Consider the following 22,831-nt stretch of genomic DNA (forward strand, 5'->3'; position numbering starts at 1 on the left):
TTAAGTTAAATAAGACCTCTGTTGCTTCATTTTCTCAAAATGAGTCAGTTTTAAATAATAGTGACCAACACATAATCAAAGTTAACAGCTGGTAAAATAAACTGTGGGACAAATAAATCCAGTTAACTTTAGTCTTTAAAAATTGCAACAATTCAGATGTTATGGTAAAAGTCTTCAAGACTCTGGAAATATTTGGTGCAAGTACCTTGAAGTTATTGACTTTTCAAGCCTTGTATCTTTAAACGTGATCATGTACTTCAAATAAGCCAAGACACAATCAGGTTCTCTCATGTTTATCAAATTATCAAATGTGGCAGTTTTTTTCTTTTATATCAAACCGAATAGACTTTAAGGTAATACACAAAGAACAGTCACAATACATGAGATTTATTTCTAAAACAGACTTGTTTCTAGATAAAAATAGATAAGAAATACGTAAAGAAAAAGGTATATTACACTGTTCAAGAGGCCTTATATGTTTTTAGTATATACAAAGTTCAAAATATACTGAATATGCCCAAAAGCTGCTGTAGGAGACTCTGAAATACATAAAATAGACTTTGAACCTTACTTTACAATCTTTTATCAAGACAAACATGTTTATTTTACCCCGCCTGTTTTAGGGTTTTACCTAAACTGTCTGTGGCAAGGTGAAACATTCTGTTTCGTTATAAATCATACTCTGAGGCAGTGTTTAAGGACTTTTGTGCCTTTTAATCAAACAAATTACAAAAATAGTTGTTTTAGGTGAAATGTTGATATTATTGAAATAAAAAACAAAACAAAAAAAAAGCCTCATGCCTGAATACAAAGAGACAGATGTTTAAGACTAGAAATTTCAGCTTTCGAGGTAAAGTCAATTTTCCTCTGAACAGACTGAGTATCAAACATTGACACCAAAACGCAGCATTACTGTCGTTATAAAAATTACGTGGCATATGCGCTCATCTCCCTGTAAGACAAAAACATGTAAACTTTGTAGGTCTGCATCAGACTGAACATTGCAGCTCAGAGTATGGTTTGTAAGTCAGTACAGTTCAGGCTGAGAAATAGAAAACACGCAGTGTTTCAGCTGCTGTACTGACGTTCCATGGGTGCACCAAAAACAAACAACAGAGTAGAGGAGTGGGTGGCAGTGCTTGGTGCTCCAGCAACATCCCATCAGCTAAGGGGTGGTTGAAGTAGAGGATGCTGGTTCCTGACCTGATGAGCTGGTGTGCAAGTCTTTCCCAGAACAGGAATACTGTAGATGGATCCTGGTGTTGAATGTAGCTCAGCCATCGCTTTGACTCGAGCAGACTATACAAGTTCAAAACCCTCATGCTGATATCACAACAGCTTGTGGTTTAGTATCTCCCAAACCATCCTTTTTCTGAAGTAGGGCATGTGTTTCTGGGAAGAAAAAGAGAGGTCCCGTAAGACACTTCTGGGCCATTATAATATGATGATGAATACCAGATAAATCTTTGCTCTTTGTTACCTGTGTGAATGTGATTGGCTTGTCTTTGGTAATGTAATCTGCATATTTGCATGTGAACATTCCACAGTCGCTACCATTCATCTGCTGTGGGATTTCCTGAGAATGAAGGAGGAATAAAAAGGTTAATGGACTGCCAAGATTTTGCTTTGAAAATTCACTCTCTTATATTTATCACATGAGACATTTTGTTCTTTACAACACAATGACATTAATAGATTTTCAAGGGTTTATGCAAGAAATGATTTATGAGCCTGAAAGGTTGTCCAGCAGTAAATGTGTACAATGTATCAAATCAAGTATAGGAATTTAAGGTCGCTTTCACATATAAAGTCTGGTGGATTTAGTGTGATTCAGTGGTGAAGTTGCAATAGTGTTGCATTTTTCATTTGCTTTGACGCTGTGATTTGTCAAATGCACCAAACCAGCAAAAACCATACGGACTATCCAACACCCCTAAATCTTTAGGGCTATTTATATTATATAGATATATACAGCTTATTCAATTAATTGGAGAATGCTTGACAAACAATTGTTAAGTTTACTCCTGTGTATGCTGTATTTCTATAAAGGTGGTGCAAATAAAATAACTAAAATATAAACAAAAAAAAATCATGCATATTAAAAGAAGTTCACTGGTAACAGTACTGCACTGCAACAGACCTGCACAAGCTGGCCAAGAACTACAACCTGGAACTTTCTGCCAATATTGCAAGTGTAACCCAAATGACCTAAACAAATGCAGTTTGATGACAAAGCATGACAAGGAACAAAAATGAAAACAGGCGGCTTATTTTCTCTCCAACAGAGTTGGGTCAATTTATGGATTTGCTGGTCTGGTGTACGAGCTTAAACCAGTTTGGTTTTTTTGCAAAGCGGCTAAACCACTGTTTGTCATTATGACACATTATGTCAAATTAAAATATATGTCAGCGTTAGACTCAAAACTATTTCTTTTTTTTTTTTTTTTAAACCAGCCCCACCCGACTCTTCACCATCGTGCCTTTAGGACTTACGTTGCGCTTTTTGCTGTGCAGACTCCAGCCTGAGGTATCCAGTTCTTTGCCCTTCTTGTCCTTGCTTTCTTGTTGCAGGTAATCACTGTGGAAACAAAATACTTTATACAGTTTTGTGGCTCATCAAAATCAATATACAGGAGTTCCATTCAGCTCTCAATATACATCTCATTCAACAAACAAACATATCGGATAATGAAACTTACAACAATATTCTGCATGCTTCATCATTGTTTCCTCCCATGGAATCAAAGTACATGATCGCCTTTTTGCGGAAATCCACCACCTGTAAATAAAATAAATAAGGTTGCACAATAAAACACTGCAACATAAATCTCAAGGTTGTTACTTCTATGTTTACAATTATGATCATTCAGACTTACAGAGAGACACCAGTGCACCCCCAAGTGGACAGGAACCAGCAGGATGTCTTTTGCAAAGATGTCCGTCTTTTTGGTCCAGCGGCGGACAGCAGAGTAGCCGCTGCTGCGCAGCTTGGGATAGAAGAAAGTGTTGAATGTATTGGCTGATGGCAGGTTAGGGTCCTTGCTGCGCTCCACCAGCAGGTTCATGTAAAAGTTGATCACCTGATGGATTAAAGAGGAAGTTTGAATTATGGAACAAGCTAAACTGCATGGCTCAGTGTGCAACAAGAATTACAAACACAACATGATCATGTATTTTTTTAATATGATGACATATTTATAACCAAAAGAAGAGTGTGTCAGTCTGCTGCAAAGTGAATGCCTCATTCACACACAGATCTGACTTTGAGTGTAGTCTGCTCACCTCATCATTGAGCCAGTTAAGGTTGCTGAGGGTCTGTAGGTCTTTGCGTGTCAGACTGAGACCAAAACCTTCACTTAAAACTTCATGATTACCTCTTCTTAGTGCCTTGTTCACCTCAGACTCCATTTCCTTAACAGAAAGACAGCACACAGGTGAAAAGCAGGTCATATTAACCCTGATATTCATTACATATAAATTTGCAGAAACAAAAAAAATAGCCATTACTTGTAACACCCTTATTTATTCTGAATGATAATATTTTACTTATTTCTGCTCTTACTGTTTCGAACCAAAGAAAGGGACTTTCAGGACACATTATGAAAATTATGAAAATATGTTTTGCTTTTTTTTTTAATGAAGAAACAAGAAATTAGGAAATGCATAATATTTTGCTAGCAAGTCTATTGGTAGGCCATCTAAATAACTCCTGTACATTGTAAACACTGCAAGCTTATTAGGACACAATGGCCACACCTCCGTCATTTCTGGGAATTCTGGTTTCTCTTCCAAAGCTTTCTGTTCTTCTATTACAAGAGGCAGAGGAACCTCCTTCTCCAAAGGAACTCGAACATGGACCTCCACATCTGGGCTGCGTTGCCCCTCTTCAGACAGGCGCTGGTAACCAGTAACAAGGTGGCACAGATTAGTGGGATAAGAACAAGCTGAGAAGCAACAGATATAATAAAACTGAATCTGAAAGAAGGCTTTAGTGGTGCAGACTGACCTGTCGCAGCAGCTGGGCAGCCAGGGCCTCCTGCTCTTCAATCTGTCTCCGTCTTTCTCTCGCCCGGGAATCATACATACTAGTCCTACAGTAACAAAAAAAAAAGTTTTTATCTATACAAATAAAATGTCAGTGATCAATTATATGATTAAATATACTGATGTGTGCTTACAATTCTTTGATCCATAACTCTGCTTGGAAACATGGCACACTGTAAAGACAGAGAAATCAGTCATACAACATACGAATAAAACACTTCAGTTGACTGTAAGCTTTGATATCTCATTGTTCTTCCTCCACTCTTAACACCTAAGTTAACACGGTATTAAAGTTAATTAAACTTAAAATTAAACATTTTGAATTAAAATAACAGCATCCAACGTGAAATATTTAGACATCTAGAGTGAAAACAAATACTAACCTTGAGCTGTCTTGCTTTTTACCCTTTCGCTCATTTACAATAATTACAGAGTCACCATCATGAGCTGCAAGACAAGACCGGGAGATTACGACCTCTCCAAAAAAAATGCAATCGCAAGCAAATATTCAAACCAATTATTATATACAATTTTTACAATGCATAGGTTTACATTAAGTGCACATACAAGTGGCTGAAAAACTGTACCTGATGATTGTGTGTCCTGAGAGGAGTTATCCTGCAGAGCGGATGGAGAGGGAACTGATGTGAGAGTAGCTGCTCTGCTGGAGCTGAGGTCTGTGTCCAGAGACCATGTTTGGATCCCTGGCCTGCTGGAGGCCCCCACTGGGCTGGGGATATTGCTGGAGCTCTGGCTAGACACCCCCCTGGGGCTGGGGGGGCTGCTGGGTCCCTCTGAAGTTCCTCCTGCTGCTGACCCATTAGGAGAAGAGCACTGCAGCAGTCTGCGGCTGGTAGTCAGGAAGCTGGTGCTGATGAGAAAGTGTATGTATGTGAGAGAGCAGTCACTTTCTAGATACACACAGAAAAGTCAATGTTTTGTGTGGAGCTAAACAATGTTATTCACTTTCCACATAAATGAAGTGTGTGTTTGTGGTTGGAGTAAAGATGGATACTAACTGCATGCTAGTTCCAGCTACAAAGCATACATGCAACTCAACTGAGTATCGCTCATGCAGAGTGAGGAACTGACACAAAAAACAGAGTTTGTGATAAGATACTATTAATCTTATATGCTTTTGGAGCCCCCCACTGGTCTGCAAATGAATGTTGAAAGAACTCTTTTCCTCCATGACCCCTCACTCTGTATACCGTTATATATTTTTAACAGTTTGAAATGGAAGCTGTTAAATAGTACTGCTTTTGTATGAATACGTACAAATCCCTGTGTGACCTCACGATGGCGTGTGAGCTGCCGTTTTGAAGGAAAGAGGACTGACCACCAGAAACCATGGTCAGAAGCTGCCTATAGACCTCCTTCTCCTCTTCACGAACAGACTGGACAAACATGGAGAAGAGCCATGAAATTAACAAAGAAATGCAAAACCTTGACTTAGAAGGAATTACGTTTGTTCAGGTATCTGACCTCCTGTGCTGTGCAGCGGGGCCTGGTGTTGTGCATGCGCCCAGATGAGGTGCTGTGTGTTGGGCTCTGCACCACTTTGATGGGAAACGTCTTCTCATACATGCTGGTGCACGAGCTGCTTGCCACTCCACTTAAACTGCAGACACAAAATGATGGTGTTATAACAACTGACAATAGTTCACACAGTCAAATGATACATAATATAACACATGACTATTGAAATCTTGCAATGTAAAAACAAAGATATGAGTAATACCTTGGTGCTCCATACTGTCGGAGGTTTAGGGGCCTGCCTAGCCGTGGAGGGGGGTGCAATTTAGGGGTAAAGGTGGGTGGCAAGTTGACTGAGTGACCATTTGTTTTTGGCACTTCTCGATGTGTAGGACTCATGCACACTTGTCGCCTACAGACTTTTGCTCCCATAGTGGACTTCTCATTGCGCAACCATTCTAGAGTTGAAACATAAATGTTAGTACAATAATTAACTTCTCTCAAAGAGCTTATGGCATGCATAATGTTTAGCAACTGTGATGCACAAAGCTTATACAACACTTAAAATGATAATCTTACCTGTTTTAGATGATTTCCATTCCAAAGTTGTTGAGGGAGCAACAAACGTCTCATCCAAACAGTTTCTTTCAGCAATCTTAAACCAAATACATATGACATGTTTGAAATAATATCTCTGCACTGCCCTACAAAAGGTAAAGGGCAGAAACTACAAAACCAGTAATAACACAGGTCATACACAGTTTTAGGCCTGAAAGTATGGGGGTTGGGGTTGATTTGGATAAAGATAATATGATTGCAAGCCAATAATCCATAAACTATAACTATATATACTATTTGTTGGAATAGTAAACAAAATTAGTTATTGGACCTTGCTTTTGTAGGGCAGTACAGTCAGGCCCAAAACATTCATCCCTTACCGGCATCCCAGCCCAGACTGCTGCTGATGTTGATGGCTGTGGCTCCTCAGGTGGAGGACCAGGGGAGGTAGGCAGTATATTTCTCAAGGTAGGGCTTACATTGTTCCTCATCCATGTAGCCACACTGGAGCTGTGATTCTTAACCCCTTCAGCTGCAACCTTGACTGTGTCAATAAGATCTCCTAGAGACATATGATACAGTCAGACAAGATCGTAGGTGAGACTTGGCGCCACATAAACTCACACCATAATATGAAACAAAGTGAGAGATGAATTACCCATTCGAGATTTCTTTATAATCATACCATCTTGGTCGATGTTATGTCCATCTTCCAAACTTAAGGGGGAGACAAGTTGATGTTATACAGTTAATAATTCGTTTTGACAAAGTTAAAACAAACGATTTCTTCACATAATGCGGATAAGAAATGGTTTAGACGCTGAATGAACAGCGGGGCACTGAATGGCGGTTCTCACTTCAAAGCAAACTGGAGTCGGTCTTTTTAAAAACAGACTTTTGGTTTCACATGGGAGTAAAGCTGCTACAGCTCATACCATTCAATGGGTCTTTTCCTCCTCACCGGACCGTCTCCCTGTGGCGGCTGTGCATCAGAGTGCTCCGCAGCAGCTGGCACTCCGTTGCGAAGATTGGCAAAGCTCGTTTCAATCCATTCGTAGATTTTATTCAACATGGCTCAAAAAGTTTTAGAAATATCGCCGCTGGTTTTAAAGATAAATCGCTGTAGCCGTCTACCTGTCAATATAGTCGAACCGAATTAAGCTAGTGCGCTTCATTCGACTGAGGCAGGTTGGCTGAGGCTATTTTAAAGGCTAGCGCTCCTCACAATTATCATTTTACTTTCCCACGAAACGAGCTAACCGTTAGCTAGCTAGCTGAGAATTAGCTGGTTGCCTAGCTAGCACGCTATGCTAACTGCCTCGCTAGCTAACGCTGCTAGCTACAACGGCTAATTTATGGAAGGAAGTTTAAATTCCAGCAGGAATGCGACAAGTCGCAACTAACGCCTTCGGAAAAACGGTTATCATTTTGAGTCACGTCCTAACTCATTTATATATCATCAACTTGACTTTAAATTGAATATAAACTCGTTGAAGTATATTATCTCCCGCTTCTTCCTCATTCAAAACCACAACATGGCTGAACCGGACGCTCGACCATCGCGCCTTGTGATTGGATGTCTGGATGCTGTAAATCCCAGTGAAGCCGACTTCTACTGGCTGGCTGCGGACCGGAGGAGACCATTTAATACACGTCACTCCCGCCGGCTATGAGTCCTGAGCACAGTTTTATCACATAGGCACAATTTCTCAATTCTCAGATACGACATCTGGAACAACAGAGATATATTTTACATACGGAAATCTTTATTTATGGAAAACTGGTTTAACCATGGAATCTATTTAGTCAAGCAGCTTTTCAACTCTAATGGTGTTTTAGTATCTTACTCTGAACTTTTAAATAAGTAGGCTACAGTATTCCCATTCCTCCAAAGGAATACGCTGTCATTTTTGACGCGGTTCTACATAGGGGCCTACAGGGGCCACTGCCCCTGTGAAGAAGCCTTTGGCCCCTGCTGTGGCCCCTGTGTCAAATTAATAATAAAATGATCAATTTATAACGATAAACAATTCTTACCTTTTTTTTGTTCAAACAATATCTCATTGTACACAAAAGGAACCCAGAATGTGTACATTGTATACTATTTTAATTGTCCAATAAAATATTGGTATATATACACACACACACACACACACACACACACACACACACACACATATGTATATGTTGTGTATATGTATATGATGTTTAAATAAGCTAAAATAAAGGTTTTGATTGCTTAAATATCATCTTTGCCATTTTTTATGTGCTAATGTGCCCCTCTGATTAAACACTGGCCCCTCCTTGGCCCCCACAGTAAAATTGGTCTAGAACCGCCACTGGTAATAACTGTAATATACGTGCTTTATTTCAAAAGGACATAATCTTTGTACAAACATCTGATTATAAATAAGGTTAAAGAAGTGTCTTTTAAAATGATTCATAGGTTTTATCCCTGCAGTTTATTTCTACGTAAATACAAAAACGACATTGACGTGAACTGCTCATTCTGCAAACAGTGTGAAGAAGATCTTTGTCATTTGTTCTGGTCCTGTCCATTTGTATCTGTTTTCTGGCAAGATGTCTGTACATTCATTTCCCAGAATATTTTATCTGGTGTCTCTCTCACATATATAAATGTACAGTTTGGGTTCCTCTCCTATCCTAAGAACAACAATGATCAATTTTTCATTACCACCCTGATTGTTCTACTTGCAAAATACCATATACGCAAATCCAAATTCTCTAATCACAAACCATCTTTTTTGAGAAGGAACTCAAACAGTACATTACAACAATCCAACCTTCAACAAACAAAAAAAAGCCATCAAAACCACTGAGCTATGCACCCTTTATAACTAATTCATCATTATTTTGTATACTGTGACCCCCTGGCATTGTTGTTATTTTGTATCAATGTTCTGTGTTTTTACTGTTTGTAATACCTGACTTTCAATAAATTAAAAAAAATGTTTATCACACCACAAGTTTTAGCTAACTTTATACTTTAACTCCACTACATTTTTTCCCCCATTGATTTCCATCTGTATCTAATTGAATTGAAAGACAGCAAAGCAGGAAGAAACCCTAAATAGTACAAAAGATAAAACCAACATGGCATTCATTACTTTGTCCAATGAAAGTGATATAAACAAAAAGCTGAATATGGTGAACAGTTGAAAGTTGCCTAACTGTGCACTGTACTCAAGTACAATTGTGGCAAAGGCCTACATTGTACTTTACTTGAGTATTTCCATTTTCTGCTACTATACTTATTACTTATTAAACTCCAATACAGAGGGAAATATTTTAATTTAATATTTTTAATTTTTCTCCACTACATCTTTTTTGTAGCTTGAATTAAAGTTACTTTGCACAAACAGATACAACCATTATTGAAAAAATGTATAAAGATAAGACTTTTTTGATGCCATGGTGAATGGTGAATTTCACATTCTACCAAGCAGTGTATATAGTAAAAAAAATCACAGCTGCAACATTAAAGTGATGAACATATTTATCCAACAATAATTATAACTCAGTAATATAATACACATTATTCTGAAATGAGACATCCATTCTGTATCATCTGTACCATCACTTTTTGTACTTCAATTTTGATGTCAATACTTTTCTTCACCTTTGACCTTTATTTATGCAGGTAATCCCATTGGAACATGAGTGTAATTCTCATGAGAGACCTGATTATCACTAATTTCAGGGAAATGCTTAAAATAAATAGAACTATGGCTCCAAAATAAACACAGGCGGACAAGGAACTTTATATACAGCTAAAATATTAGAGTAAGAGTCTTTTATCTGAGCACCAGAGTGCTGCTAAATAACGCAAATAACACACTCTTAGCAGGAGCACATTGCAATGCTTAGGCTAAAATATATAACTGAACTATAACTAAATTAAGCTATTTTGTCCTATGAAAAGTGGCATTTTTCCTAAATTAATTTTTTAGAGTTTAAAAAAGAAATAGCTCATAGACATAAAATACATTTGAAGTGGAGGTGTTAAAGCATATTGTTATTTATTAAATCAGAGAGACCCAGTGAGTCCATTCATACACATTCACCCTTTAATAAATCAATACTATAATACCAATGCTTAGGTGAAATGCAGGGTGTTCTAAAAACAAGGTACTGCATCAATATCAAGGCCACTTTAGACAACGTATGAATTCATTTCAAGCTTCAAACTCACCGTTTTATATCACACACTTTCTTAAATATATCATTCTGTCATAAAAAAATAAACTTCAAATGTCATGAAATATATAGCACTACAGTCCTTTTTCACAAATGTAAGCCTTATCAAAAGTTACGGTAAATCCATGCATATATGGCACTGTCATGTTTACATTTAATTATCACTTCAAACCACCAAAATGTTTCTCATGAAAAGATTAAAACACATATGTGTTAGACAAATGACATACTAATAATAATCAAAATGACATGGAGTTAAAACCAACACATAGACCATACAGTATATGGGAAATATTAGTAACAAATCAAGTCAGAGATGAGTAGAAATGTCCAAAATCTAATCAATAACATTTTCAGATTGTAATTCAAAAGCCAAAAAAAACACCCCCACCCCCTGATGAAACAGGGAAGGGGTATCATTTCATTCACAGTATTCACAGAAAAGATTGGATATGCTTGAAAACACAGTAAAAGTCTTTAAAACATTACATTTGTGCCTTCAGTCGTTAAATCAACACCCACAGCAATAGCCCAATGATGGAATAACTACACCTGGCATAGTTAGGGCTGTTTAAGAGTCATGCATAATGTTTTATAGATCACATACCTCTTAAAGAGCACTGACATCTATTGTTTGTGATATCTAGGCAGGCATGGACATGAAGACACCCATACAGCTTCAGATGGACACTCACAGTATGTTTTATCAAAGGAAGATCACTGATTGATTCTTGCTGGTTAAGCTAGTAAACTAACCTCACCATGATGTGGGTTCACAACATGCTAGAGAGAAGGGAAAGGTGGTAGACATTTTGGATATGAACACTGGCATACATCGATGTACATGTATAGCTGTACAAAGAGTATTTATGACCTTATCAGTATCAGGCAAAAAAAAAAAAAAAGCTGTTACAATTGGAAGCACTGTCATCACAATCACCAAAATGTTTAAAAAGACTTATCATTTCATCCCTTGTCTGTATAGGTAATAAAGATGGGGTGGTGGTTTACTCTTGTTTTGTTCCGAAGATTTGGAGGAAGAAGGAGAAGATGTAAATGATATCAAGGTAGATGTTGAGAGTGGCAAAGACGTACTCTTCTGGACTCATGGTGTAGCGCTTGTTCCCCATGAGGAGCTGGGTGTCGAATGCCAAAAACTGCAACAGAAATAAAACAGCAAGTAAGACATATTTTTTTGTTTGTTTCTGATTCTGATAGTCGCCAATATACGATCATGTCTATCAGTAAGTGTCTCTCACCATGGTAAACAGTATGGCTCCCAAGACAGCATAGATGGCATCCAACCAGGGTACCTGCACAGAAAAAGATGTCCACATCACCACAATAGCTAAATATAATCTCAATTTAGAGTTGAATTTGCATCTCATGTCAAGTGTTTTTCAATTTTTTAATTTACACTCGTATTTAATGGAACTATATACTGGTTGTCTAAAAATCCTGCATGTTCAAGTGTTACATGACACACAACTAGAGGTGATCCTAAACTCTGGAGGGCCCGAGGCCAAAAAGCCTATTGAGGCCAAGGATGTATAAGAGGTGGGCCCCCATTCATTCCAATGGAAGTTGTTCAGTGGTACATGAAGCCAAAGACGCTCAACTTCCATGTATGAAATTAACCCAGATCTACAGTATCTCTGGGCCCACAGAGGAAGCGCACAATTCGTTTAACTCAATTAACAACTCGGTCTTTGGCTCATTCACATGAATGACGGAAAGGGAAATAATAAAAATAATCCAGCTATTTTAAAACTTCAGGACATAATGACTTAAATAGGACCTATTTAGGTGCTTATACTGGGAAGTTGATGTACCTCCAAAAAATGATCTTACAGACATTGCTTTCCCAATGTAAGTCCATTGGAAAAAATATTTTTAGGCTCCACGGCATCACCTGACAGACCCTGAAGTTGTACTTACACAGCTGAGCCACTGGGTCAAATTGGCTTAAAACACTATGCTGTTCCTGCAGGCCCGTTAGCTAGCTGACAATCCTTACTAACGGTATCCGGCAGCTAGAAGGGGCCCCACTAAGGGGTTTTTCTGGGCAGCAGTGGGGCACTGTATATTGCCTTAGTGGGAGGTTTAAAAATTGTTTTAAAATGACAAAATGTGACACTAAATGATCAATGTGGGCTCCTTTTCCCAAAACTTTTGTGGGGAACCCCAAACTTTTGCCTTGTTTGCCTCTCCTGATGATGCGCCCCTCACATTGCGGATGTTACAGCTTGATTATGGAGATGTAGTTGTACTTACATATTGAAAGGGGAGGACGAGTGCCAGCACCAGTCCAGAGATGAACATAACCATGCAGAAGACGAAGAGCACGCCTTGGTATGATGTCACGTCAAACTGGATAGATAAAGCACATGCAATATGTTAATCCAAAAGCATGTAAATCTGACACACGGGAATGATTTCAACTCCCAATCATGCATAGAGTATATCAGATAATAAGTAAAGTACAGTGAAGGAAAAATGTTATTTTTCTTACCTTAGTTTGGAAGCTGAAGACCGTGACCAGGAGACAGACTGCAACTGTGATGCCCAGACACATCACCACTGACTTTGTGTTATAGAAGCTATTAAAACAAGAAACACACAACCTCACAAATGGTAGAGAAAATACATTGCTGGCTAAAAGCAGATAGAGACAATACACCATTACACAGGTCAGTCACATAAAACTGTAAGCAAACATGAAAGTGTACCTGGACAACATCCCTGTCATGTATGAGAGCGAGAGGGTCTGTAACAGACACATCATGAGCATGTTAAAATACAGGCATTTGTAACAACAAGTCATGACTGAAGAGCATTTATTAAAAAAAAGTATAAATTAATTAGTTTAATTTAGTTTTTAATTTTAGTTCCATTTTAGCTGTCAGCTTACAATCATTTGTGGAGTAAAAGTCACAAACTTACTTACTGTTAATTTTTGAACGTATTGTTTGCAATTCTAAGCCCCAGTATGTTTGATTTGATTCAAAACACTGCTAATTAATAGCACAAATACAGTCAATACATGAAAACATCAAATAAAAAAGTAGATATTTTACTTGTACTTACAAAGATACCGAGAAGAATCAGATTCCATGGAAATTGTCTCCTGTAGAAGTGAGTTTAAACACTGTTAGCGGTTAATTCTTTTCTTTTTTTTTTTAAATGTATGATGCACATTTTGAGAACTTACCTTGGTGCAGAGCAGCAAGACAAGGTCAGATATGTGACAAAGAACACAGCGCTGTAAAATAATATAAATGTTATTAGATATTTTATACGATAGGAGTGACATGAAGCAATAATGTGAGGAGTAATTTTATTACTGACTAAACCTGTTACTTACTAAGAGGCCCAGTACCAGCCAGGGTTACTCTGAATGTAGTCCTTCACAGGGTCACTAAAAGTAACACAGGCTTAAGTAAGATCACAACACAAAATCACTTGTTCAGTATTGTTCAACCCTCTGAACCCCAGGCTATTTCAGGATGTTTTTCTGTTTTTCTTACATTTTACTCAAAGTGGCTTTTCTATTTCACTACAATATATAAAATCTGCAGCTCTGTGGAATCAGCACAATCATGTCTAGAAGTGTGCAACTCAAAAATGTCTTTTGTGCAGATTAACACAGTAGAATTGATCCGATAAGGCATTTTTTCTTTAAAATTGGAATAAAATTGAATTTTATTTTACTTTTCCAAGTGCCCATAAGTGTCATGAATATTGGAAAAGAAAATTGGGTCTCCACATAGTACATATTGAACTATTTGCATTTTTACAACTCTACTTCTAACCTCTCCTGTCCTCTCCTCTCTGCTCTGTGTAAACAGATTTTCAGTAAATATTGATCACATGACCGTTTGTCTCAGCAGAATCAATCATGGCTTCACAGTATCGCTGAGGAGGGTTTATTGCTTTTAACAGGATCTAATTATTCCAAACGGTTTATTTTTGGTGATGTTTTAAATAAGACATGTAGAATAAAGTGATTTTGACAGAAATATCTAAATTTTAAGATTAATTTTGGTTAATTTTTCTAACATCAACTTTCATAATCTATAATCCATTCAAGGACTGTGATAAAAATCAAATCACGATAAAACCCGATTTTACAGTTTCGTTGTACAATAAATAGTGTATTCTTGGCTATTACTTAAAGAAAAAATAAATTTCAATCGTGGATGATGGGGTTCACAGGGTTAACATGAGAGAAAATTTAAAAAATGTTGGTCGAACACTAACCAGAATGTGAAAAGAGCCACAATAGCAAGAGTCACCAACAGCTGGATCATCAAGATGGCGTACACCTAAAAGAAAACAAGTTAGGTATGAGAAAAATGGGGAAATGATAAGTGATACACAGTATTAAGAGAAGAGCTAATAATGTTAATCATATGTGTGTTTGATACCTTTCGAATGAAGACCCTCCTGATGTTGAGATCATCCCAGGTGAACTCTGTGAGCATCTCAACATCATTATAGCAAGGAGCACTGGTGCCTGGAGAACACATTTATTTAAGACTTTCTGGTGGTGAAGATTTACAATGCATGGAAGTCAACACCACTACAACACCGTCCCATAATAAACATTACCAAACGTATGTGAAGACAATGACACAATGTTATGATACATATAGGAGAATGAGGTGTGGTCTTACCCGCAGTGGCTTCCTCATAGCTCGGAGGAGACGGTGTCACTAAGACATCTCCACTGGAGGAGCCGTTGGAGGCCTTGTTTGCAAGTGACAACTGATAAAGTAGCACAAAAGAGTAAATCAATATTTTAAAGGGGAAAAAATACTTGTAAAATGTTTTTGACTAAATAGTGTGAAATAACACATACTCTCTCCCTGAAAATATGAAATTGTAAACATTTATTGTTCAAATAATCACAATGTATAATTCAGGATGATTATAAGTGGTCAATCATATTCCAGGAACTTCTCCTTCTTGGAAAATGAAAAGTAGTAAAATAATGACAGATCTGCGTAGTTAACAGTTCAGTGGTTGAAATATTTTTTAATATTTAATATTTTTTAACACTCTGAGCCAGATAAGCCAGTGACACTTATAAACACAGAACATTCGAGTTTTATTGCCATCTATATTCTGTAAATTTTTACTTGTACAGAAGGATTTATTCATATTCCATTGCCTGGTTCATGCATTTCATTTCTAAAAACAAAAAGCTGTTGACAGTACTGCACAGAAATGTACTGTGTTACTTTAAAGTGTTTTCTATCTTTTTTTCTAAATTTGTGCAAATGCCATAAAAATAAAAGTAAATTGCTTTTATTACAACAATTAACCATAAATGGACATTGAAATCTGTGAATTAATATCATTGGACATTATAGATTTTTTTTTACAGTATTATCAATTGCTTAATGGTCTTGCATGTTGAATTTCAGTGAGTTATATGAAAAAATACACATCATATTGCTAACTGTGTAAAATTCAGGCAACTTTCTGTTTACTTACAGTAATATTTTGATTTAATGTAAAAACATTTTAAAGTTGCCAAACACCTTCATATTAAAGTTTTAAAAAAGATTAAGTTATGATACAAATGTATATTTTTTAAATACAGTTATTTACTGTATATCATCCATACATTTACATACATTTATGAAGCGTTATTACTTTGGTAAAAAAAAAATCTTTGAAGCTAATATGTCAACAATGAAACCTCTAGGATATCCTAGAGGTTTCATTTTTTTTTACTTTTTCCAATTTTCAGATTTAAGTTCTGGAAATGCATGGAAATTATCTCAAATTTAACATAATAGTTGCTTATTTGCCTATTTAAATTTAAACATTTAGCCTGCAATACAAATAAACGTTTTAATGTAAGTAGCTGGTGAAGAACTGGGAAAATTTCACGGTGAATAGCTACAATTCAATAACTGCAATTATAGCCTATAATAAAGGAGTTTTTATTGATAGGTTGACACAGATCCTATTGACAGCCTATTCCGTAGGTGTACAGTCAGACAGTTAGTCCAAATTCGTCTCTCATGTGAGGATCCATTCAGATTGTCTGGCGTTGAAGCTAAAAGATGATTAACGATGTGACGTCATTAGGTCGTGTGAATCCACTTAACTGTGCTCCGACCGTATTTTAAGAACCTTAACACACCGTTTTTACCATCTAGATGAAAAATGATTATGCAGAACTGTGAATCGGAGACAGCAGCTTCACATAGCGGAGCTACGGGAAGAAACTGGCCGTCATGATGACGCAACATGATAAAACAGCCTGTGACGCACTTCATTCACATAAACTCAGGTAACACTGCTCAGCTCTGAACACCACAAATATCAAACAGGATTAAGATGCCATTAATACTCTGTGTGACAGCTATTATTTTGTAGCTATAAATAATATAATGCAGGTCGTTAAAATCCACTAAAGCCAAATAATCATTCATTAAAAGATTAATCTGATGGTTTTCACAACTGAATAGCCTGCATTGCCATGAAGCATTTCACAATAGTGAAATAGTGAAATAGTAATGAATGATGGAGTAAAGGCATGGAGTAGAGACATGCATATCAACTGGCTGTTATGTAATAATCTAGGTCTCATACAGAAAATCTAAATATAAAACTGTTTAGCCACACTTAATGGCAGAAATTATAACAGAATGAGATTAAGCTCATACCTTGCCCTGTGTCATGATGCCTGTCTGTCGTCCTGCAGTAGGTTGTCCTGTTCTGTATGCCAACCAGTCAATAGGCCTCTGGTGTCTCCTTTCTGGATGATGTAGTTCTTGCAGAGACTAAAAGGAATAGCTGTGTGAAAAGGACCTCGGATTGACAGAGCTCTTCTTCTTGCCTGCTCAGACTGGACACCCTCTGACGATTTTGTGATGTAATCCCAAAACAACGCAGTTAAGACTCGTGCAGATACCCCTCCCTCACCCACAGAGAGATGTTCTAGCAGCATCCAGGTGAAGCTGCACCATAGAGAAAAGCTGGGACTGTACCACAGCAGCAGGGCAAATGGGGAGGATGGATGCCTGCATGAGGAGAGAAGTCCAGAAAAATCTGGAAAAATGGTCTGCAGTAAAAGAGAGAAATTTAGTACTTTGTTCAATGCTAGATGAAATGTTTGTGTGTGTGTGTGTGTGTGTGTGTGTGTGTGTGTGTGTGTGTGTGTGTGTGTGTGAATTTGAATTGGCTTCTTGCATTTGAATTATCTGAATCACAAGTAGCTTTCTTTCTGTAAAGGTAAAAAATTTACAACTGTTGAACTTAATTTCCACTTATTCTATATTATATTGTTTTTTTTAATGACTGGTGTTTTGTTTGAGTTTGAAATCAAAAAATAAATCAAAAAGTAGTTACAATCCTCTGGGGAATACATTTAAATCACAAAATATACTTTTTCTAATAAAACACTTCTCAATAATTATAAAACATCAATATGCCACAAATTGAAATTCCAGTTAAAAAAAATATTCATGATGTACAATATGTACACTTTTATTTAAAAGCATAAAAGAGCACAGATAAGACTATACAGAGTAAAATAACCTGTACATGGTGCAGAAAAAGCATTCAAGAGTTGTCGTGAATAAAAATACACAGATGCTGGAAATAACCCTGCACAGAAATGTTGTAAGAACTGACATTCAGATACTGGTCTACATGCTATTTATTTCTTTGGATATTTACTCTGCCACTCTTGTCAGGTCTGTTTTGTCTCTCCATCGGTGGACACAATGATGCAATAAACCTGGAATAGTTGGTGGAATTATATATGTAGGAGTACAGAGGTTCAGAACTGTCAGATGCATTTGAATCTCACACCTCTGAGCTTATCCAATCCTTTAAATCAATAATAGCATGTTTTTATGATAGTCACACTTTGCAACCACAAGAAGTCATGGCGGAGAGGAAGAAACAGTCCAAAGTGTGGCTTCAATTCACAAAGAAAGACAACAACAGTGCAGCTTGCATTGTCTGTAAAATTATAATTTCAAGTAAGAGCGGAAACACCGGAAATATGCTAAAACATCTTTCAACACATAATGGGCTTAAATTCTAGTAACATAAGTGCTTCCCAATTGAGGAGCTTGTCGATACCAAGTGTAAATATCCTTTAATGTTAACATTAGTGCAACACAGCCAAGCTCATCTGATCTCAGAAATGTGTGGGTCTACCTTTTTCTACACAGAAAACAGATAGGAATCATTCATGGAATAAATAAAGACATGGACCAATAAGCAGAATCAATAATGGCATTGGTATCAAAATCTTATCAACTCCCATCCCAAGACATGGCCAGGTCCCCAAAGAATCCCGACACAGACAACACTAGTAAAAGTAACAAAGTAACAAGGCAACATAAAAAACATTGGAATTAAATATAAAAACACCCCTTTGGACTTTGATTTCCTTCACTGATGCATTTGGCAAAAAATAGACTATTTCAGTAGAACATATGAGGTCTCTACTTTTTAAATCACACAAACCTGGAACATTACATTTGAACCCATAGAGCATAAATTAATATATGGTCCATCTCCTCAGAACATCTCCCCCTCCCCTCTGTTTGCCTCCAGTCTCAGGTCGGTGTCGTTTCTGCCCAGAGTGAACAGACTGACGACGGCCATCAAAGCTGCCAGCATCATAACTGCACAGCCTCCAAACATGTGTCTGGTGCCGCTGCCCTCCTCCCCTCCACCTGTTCCTGATATCTCCCCATGAAGCGCCAGCAGCCCGAGGCAGGCCAGCAGGTGCAGAGGCAGCCGGAACCAGGCCAGTACACTGGACCGCTTCTCCTCTGGGATCACTCTGCTCTGAAGGAAGCTGACTGCGGGGAAGTAGAGCCCACAGGCCAGCTCCAGCAGCAGGAAGGCCAGAAAGGATTCATGAGGTCTAGGTTGACCTGGGGCGGTGGAGAATGTCAGCATGAAGAGGGAGAAGAAGGCCATCAGCACAGAGAGGCAGAGGACATGGCCTGGCTGTAGACAGTAGCGTGTGGAGGTGGCGAGGCGGTAGAGCAAGGAGCCGGCCATGCTGGCAGCCATCAGGCAAGAGAACACTATCCCCAAAGGAGGCCCATGAGGGTCCAGTACCGGGGTCCACAGGAAAATGAAAACGTAGAGGACACTTTCAAACAGAGCTTGCACTCCACCTAAGAGCATGACTCTCCTGTCTGACAGCAGGCAGCGCAACCCTTCAAAGCAGCTGCGTGAGAACCGGGCCCTCGCAGACAAACGGGTCACACCTCCATTTGGTGTGCCTAGAAGCAGTTTTTGTTTGTCTCCTTCAGGACCTTCTTCAGCCTCTTCCTTGCCCCAGTCTGTTAACACCACCCACCCACAGCACACCAGGCAGGGGACAGCCAGGAGAAAGGGGGCCACTGGCCCCAGGTGGAGCCATTCAGCCAGCAAGTTAGCCACCAGCCCCGCTCCCACAGCGAGGCCATGATTCCAGGTGGCAGCTTTGTTGAAGGTACTGGGGATCCACTCCTTGGGAAAATCGTGGACCTCTACATGGCGGTGCACGTACCAGGATTCAAATGTGGTGGTGAGCAGGGATGTGGAGAGCCCCCCCAGGATCCGACCCACAATCAAAACAAAGTAGTCTGTGGACAGCTTGGTGAGACAACAAGCAGAGTAGGACAGGCAGAAGAGAAGACACGTCTGTCTGCGGCCCAAGACTTGAGGGAGCCAGCCTGAAAAAGGAGCAAACAGAACACAGGAGGCCAGACCGCACACATATAATATGGCTATTTGGGATTCCAGGAAGCTGTAGTGGCGGTACAGTTTGTAGAGGTAAGGACCCTGGAGCCAGTCTGCCCACAAAGCCAAAAGGTATGCCCGGAGGAATATAGTCTGGAAGCGGCGGAAAACTGGGTTGGCTACGGCGGTCGGAGTGGACTGGGGTGGGGTGAGCCGGCGGGCTGTGAGCTCCAGGCCAACACACAGGGCGAGCAGGAAAATGATGGCGAGATATGCTGTCACCAACATGGTGTTATAAACTGCACCCACTTGAGGTCAAACCTGAGATCCTGAGGTGTTTTCAACTCTCTCCCTTCTGTTTCTCAACACCTGCAGAGAGACATGTTGAACAAAAAGTAACCGAATAAGCCATTCAGTCTAATCAATTTGCATTTTGTCTTGCATGTAGCTATTTTATTGAATTTGTCTTGATTTTAGGTTGTTTTATTTTGTTGATTTTTTTAAGCACAAATATAAAATGTTAGATGACAAGTACAATGATCAAACAATAAAAACCATCAGCAACAACAAGACAAAAAACAAGCAAACAACCAAAACAAAAGGGCAGCTATGATTCCCATCAATGCCTTTACTGTCACAGGACGTGCTCTGTTGATCTCGGCTCTTGTTTATTTAACATTGGCTATTCTGTAAAAGGCTAGAATCCATTGTGGCTTTAAAGAGAGACTTGGAGTGTAGGTTTTTTTTCTTCCTTTTTTTGCAGTAGTAAATCCTGCAAACTGCAGTGGATTAAAAAGTAAAGGATGAGTTGTTGTTGAGAAGACGGAGAGATGGATTTGAATCATTGCTCAAACCAGTCAGGCCTGATAAAGAATAACAGGGTAATCCCATAACATATGCAATTTTACTTTTTAGACTCATGAGCTGCTGAAACATGTGATTGTCCCTCGCCGTTGGTCCAATGGAGTATCTTCATCCATGTAAAATCTTACGTTAGCGAGCGTTGCTAAAAAAGCTTTTACTTTTAGGATTATAGTAAACTACAAAAACTACATTGACCATTTACGGCAGTAACGATAAAGTATTAGGTTACCGTAATTAGTGACAAAAGCCTGAATTGTGACAATTCGGTTTTGTTTACTTTGACACGTCTAAAAGCGTACTCGCATGCAATTGTTATTCAGCTAACGCTAGCCTACAAGCTAACTTGCAATAACTTGGATTATTATTGCGGCATTAATCTATTACATGTTTTCCACCATATTGTAACGTATTAACATATGATGGATCTTACCGTGTCGTTTGACAGCGGTCCCATATTAGTTACACGACGTACGAAAGTGGTAACATTAAACATAAAGTGTTGGTGTCGGACAGGAAATAGTAGCAAAACGTTCACTTCCGGGGACCCGGCGGGGTTTGTTGCTTCACCACCAGGTGGCGCCACCGCTTTGCTTTCCGATTCCCAGAGGAAGGAGAAAGTTTTCTCATGTTCCCAGACATCCTGTGCTGCAACTTTCTCCGACAACAATTAAGTAGACTGAATCATATTGGTCCGAATACATTTAAGTCCCTTTTTTATTTTATTTTGAAGGGCAAACATCCTGATGTGTGTTAGTAAACTGTCGACGGTAAGCGGAATAAAGTGTATTTTGGCTGCAAAAAAAAAAAAAAAACTTTCTCAGACAAGACCAGTCCACTTTCAGGTTTGATTCATTAACTCGAAGTTCCTTGTTTGAAGTAAGATGTTCTTGACTACTTTCTGTAGTTTTTTTCACGTTTTGTTTTGAAGACACTCAGTTTCTGCAACGTGTAGACCAACATGTAAACATGGTAATGAACTTGTTGTTCTCTGTCTGACCTAGATTTTTTTTTTTTTTAAGCTTTGAGTGCAATCACCCATCTAATGCACGCCCTAACAGCTCACAGTGTGTGGGAGTAGTAGGAGTAGGAGTCATTTCTGAGAAAACAAACAGTCCTAATCAGTGGTTGAATACTAGGGGAGAAAGTGTGATGTGTGATGAGACAAAAACTTTTTCTTTTTTTTAATCTCTGCATTTACAGCTAACTGATTTTTTTTTTTGTCAGGGATCTCACATTTTGACACAAATTACCCCTATGTGTCTCCTTTGAAGATAAATAATTACAACTTCTCCAGGTTTATCACAGACTTCAACCATCTGACCCCGAAGCTGTTTCAGGGTGGGTTTTTTGTGCTCTTTTTACGTTTTACTCACTGTGGCCTCGTATTTTACTGCAATATATAAGTCCTGCAGCTCTCTCGAATCAGCACATTCATGGCGAGAAGTGCCAACAACTCAAAAATGTTTTTTGTCTAGTCACCATGGTGACAATGACATAAATCATAGAAACAGAAAAAATGCAAGTTGAATTTCTCTCATATATATTTTTTATAAGTGTCCCAAGTGTCATGAATATAGGAAAACAAAATTGGGTTTCCACATGTTATACATATTGAACTACTTGCATTTTTACAGTCTTCATGCAACCTTTCCTGTCCTCTCTTCTCTGCTCTGTGTAAACAGATTTTAAGTTAATATTCGTCATGTGACCATTCATCTCAGCAGAATCAATTATGTCTTCACAGTGTCACTGAGGAGCAGAATTTAATGTTTTTTTTAACAGGATCTAGTTTTTTCCAACAGTTTATTTTTGGTGACGTTCTAAATGAGACTTGAAGAATAAAGTGTTTTTGATGGAAATAATGCAAGTTTAGGCTTTGTTTTAGTTACTTTTTCTAATGGAAACTTTCGTAACCTATGAACCTTTAAAGGACTGTCAGAAAGTTCCAATTCTGATG

General features: G+C 38.4%; 3 protein-coding genes across 4 annotated transcripts; all 3 read right to left on the bottom strand.

Annotated features, from left to right (window-relative positions):
* Window positions 1–277: 277 nt before the first annotated feature.
* Window positions 278–7,680, bottom strand: senp1 (SUMO specific peptidase 1). 2 transcript variants are annotated; one of them, XM_059334062.1, is made up of 18 exons: window positions 7,014–7,680; window positions 6,764–6,795; window positions 6,459–6,640; window positions 6,100–6,175; window positions 5,786–5,978; window positions 5,530–5,665; window positions 5,323–5,441; window positions 4,632–4,915; window positions 4,428–4,491; window positions 4,179–4,217; window positions 4,007–4,091; window positions 3,757–3,897; window positions 3,283–3,411; window positions 2,877–3,080; window positions 2,700–2,779; window positions 2,494–2,578; window positions 1,481–1,576; window positions 278–1,392 (listed from the first exon to the last, which is right to left on the bottom strand). In XM_059334062.1, the coding sequence occupies exons 1-18, from the start codon at window positions 7,148–7,150 to the stop codon at window positions 1,330–1,332; spliced, it is 2,145 nt and encodes a 714-aa protein (XP_059190045.1). In that variant the 5' UTR covers window positions 7,151–7,680; the 3' UTR covers window positions 278–1,329. The 2 variants fall into 2 exon arrangements, with proteins under 2 accessions (XP_059190045.1, XP_059190044.1); XM_059334061.1 differs by having other exon boundaries at window positions 6,737–6,795.
* Window positions 7,681–10,101: 2,421 nt separating this feature from the next.
* On the bottom strand, window positions 10,102–17,156 carry LOC131972200 (protein lifeguard 2-like). Its single transcript, XM_059333987.1, has 12 exons — window positions 16,980–17,156; window positions 14,973–15,063; window positions 14,724–14,812; window positions 14,557–14,621; window positions 13,661–13,714; window positions 13,508–13,558; window positions 13,384–13,423; window positions 13,026–13,063; window positions 12,809–12,896; window positions 12,571–12,666; window positions 11,556–11,609; window positions 10,102–11,453 (listed from the first exon to the last, which is right to left on the bottom strand). Exons 1-12 carry the CDS (start codon window positions 16,992–16,994, stop codon window positions 11,304–11,306), a joined length of 831 nt encoding a protein of 276 aa, XP_059189970.1. The 5' UTR covers window positions 16,995–17,156; the 3' UTR covers window positions 10,102–11,303.
* A 1,088-nt stretch (window positions 17,157–18,244) lies between these two features.
* Window positions 18,245–21,418, bottom strand: mfsd5 (major facilitator superfamily domain containing 5). The gene is made up of 2 exons (XM_059334224.1): window positions 21,305–21,418; window positions 18,245–20,379 (listed from the first exon to the last, which is right to left on the bottom strand). Exon 2 carries the CDS (start codon window positions 20,296–20,298, stop codon window positions 18,850–18,852), a length of 1,449 nt encoding a protein of 482 aa, XP_059190207.1. The 5' UTR covers window positions 20,299–20,379; window positions 21,305–21,418; the 3' UTR covers window positions 18,245–18,849.
* Between the last annotated feature and the right edge of the window lie 1,413 nt (window positions 21,419–22,831).

Source organism: Centropristis striata, chromosome 5 (assembly GCF_030273125.1).
Source record: "Centropristis striata isolate RG_2023a ecotype Rhode Island chromosome 5, C.striata_1.0, whole genome shotgun sequence".
NCBI lineage: Eukaryota > Metazoa > Chordata > Actinopteri > Perciformes > Serranidae > Centropristis > Centropristis striata.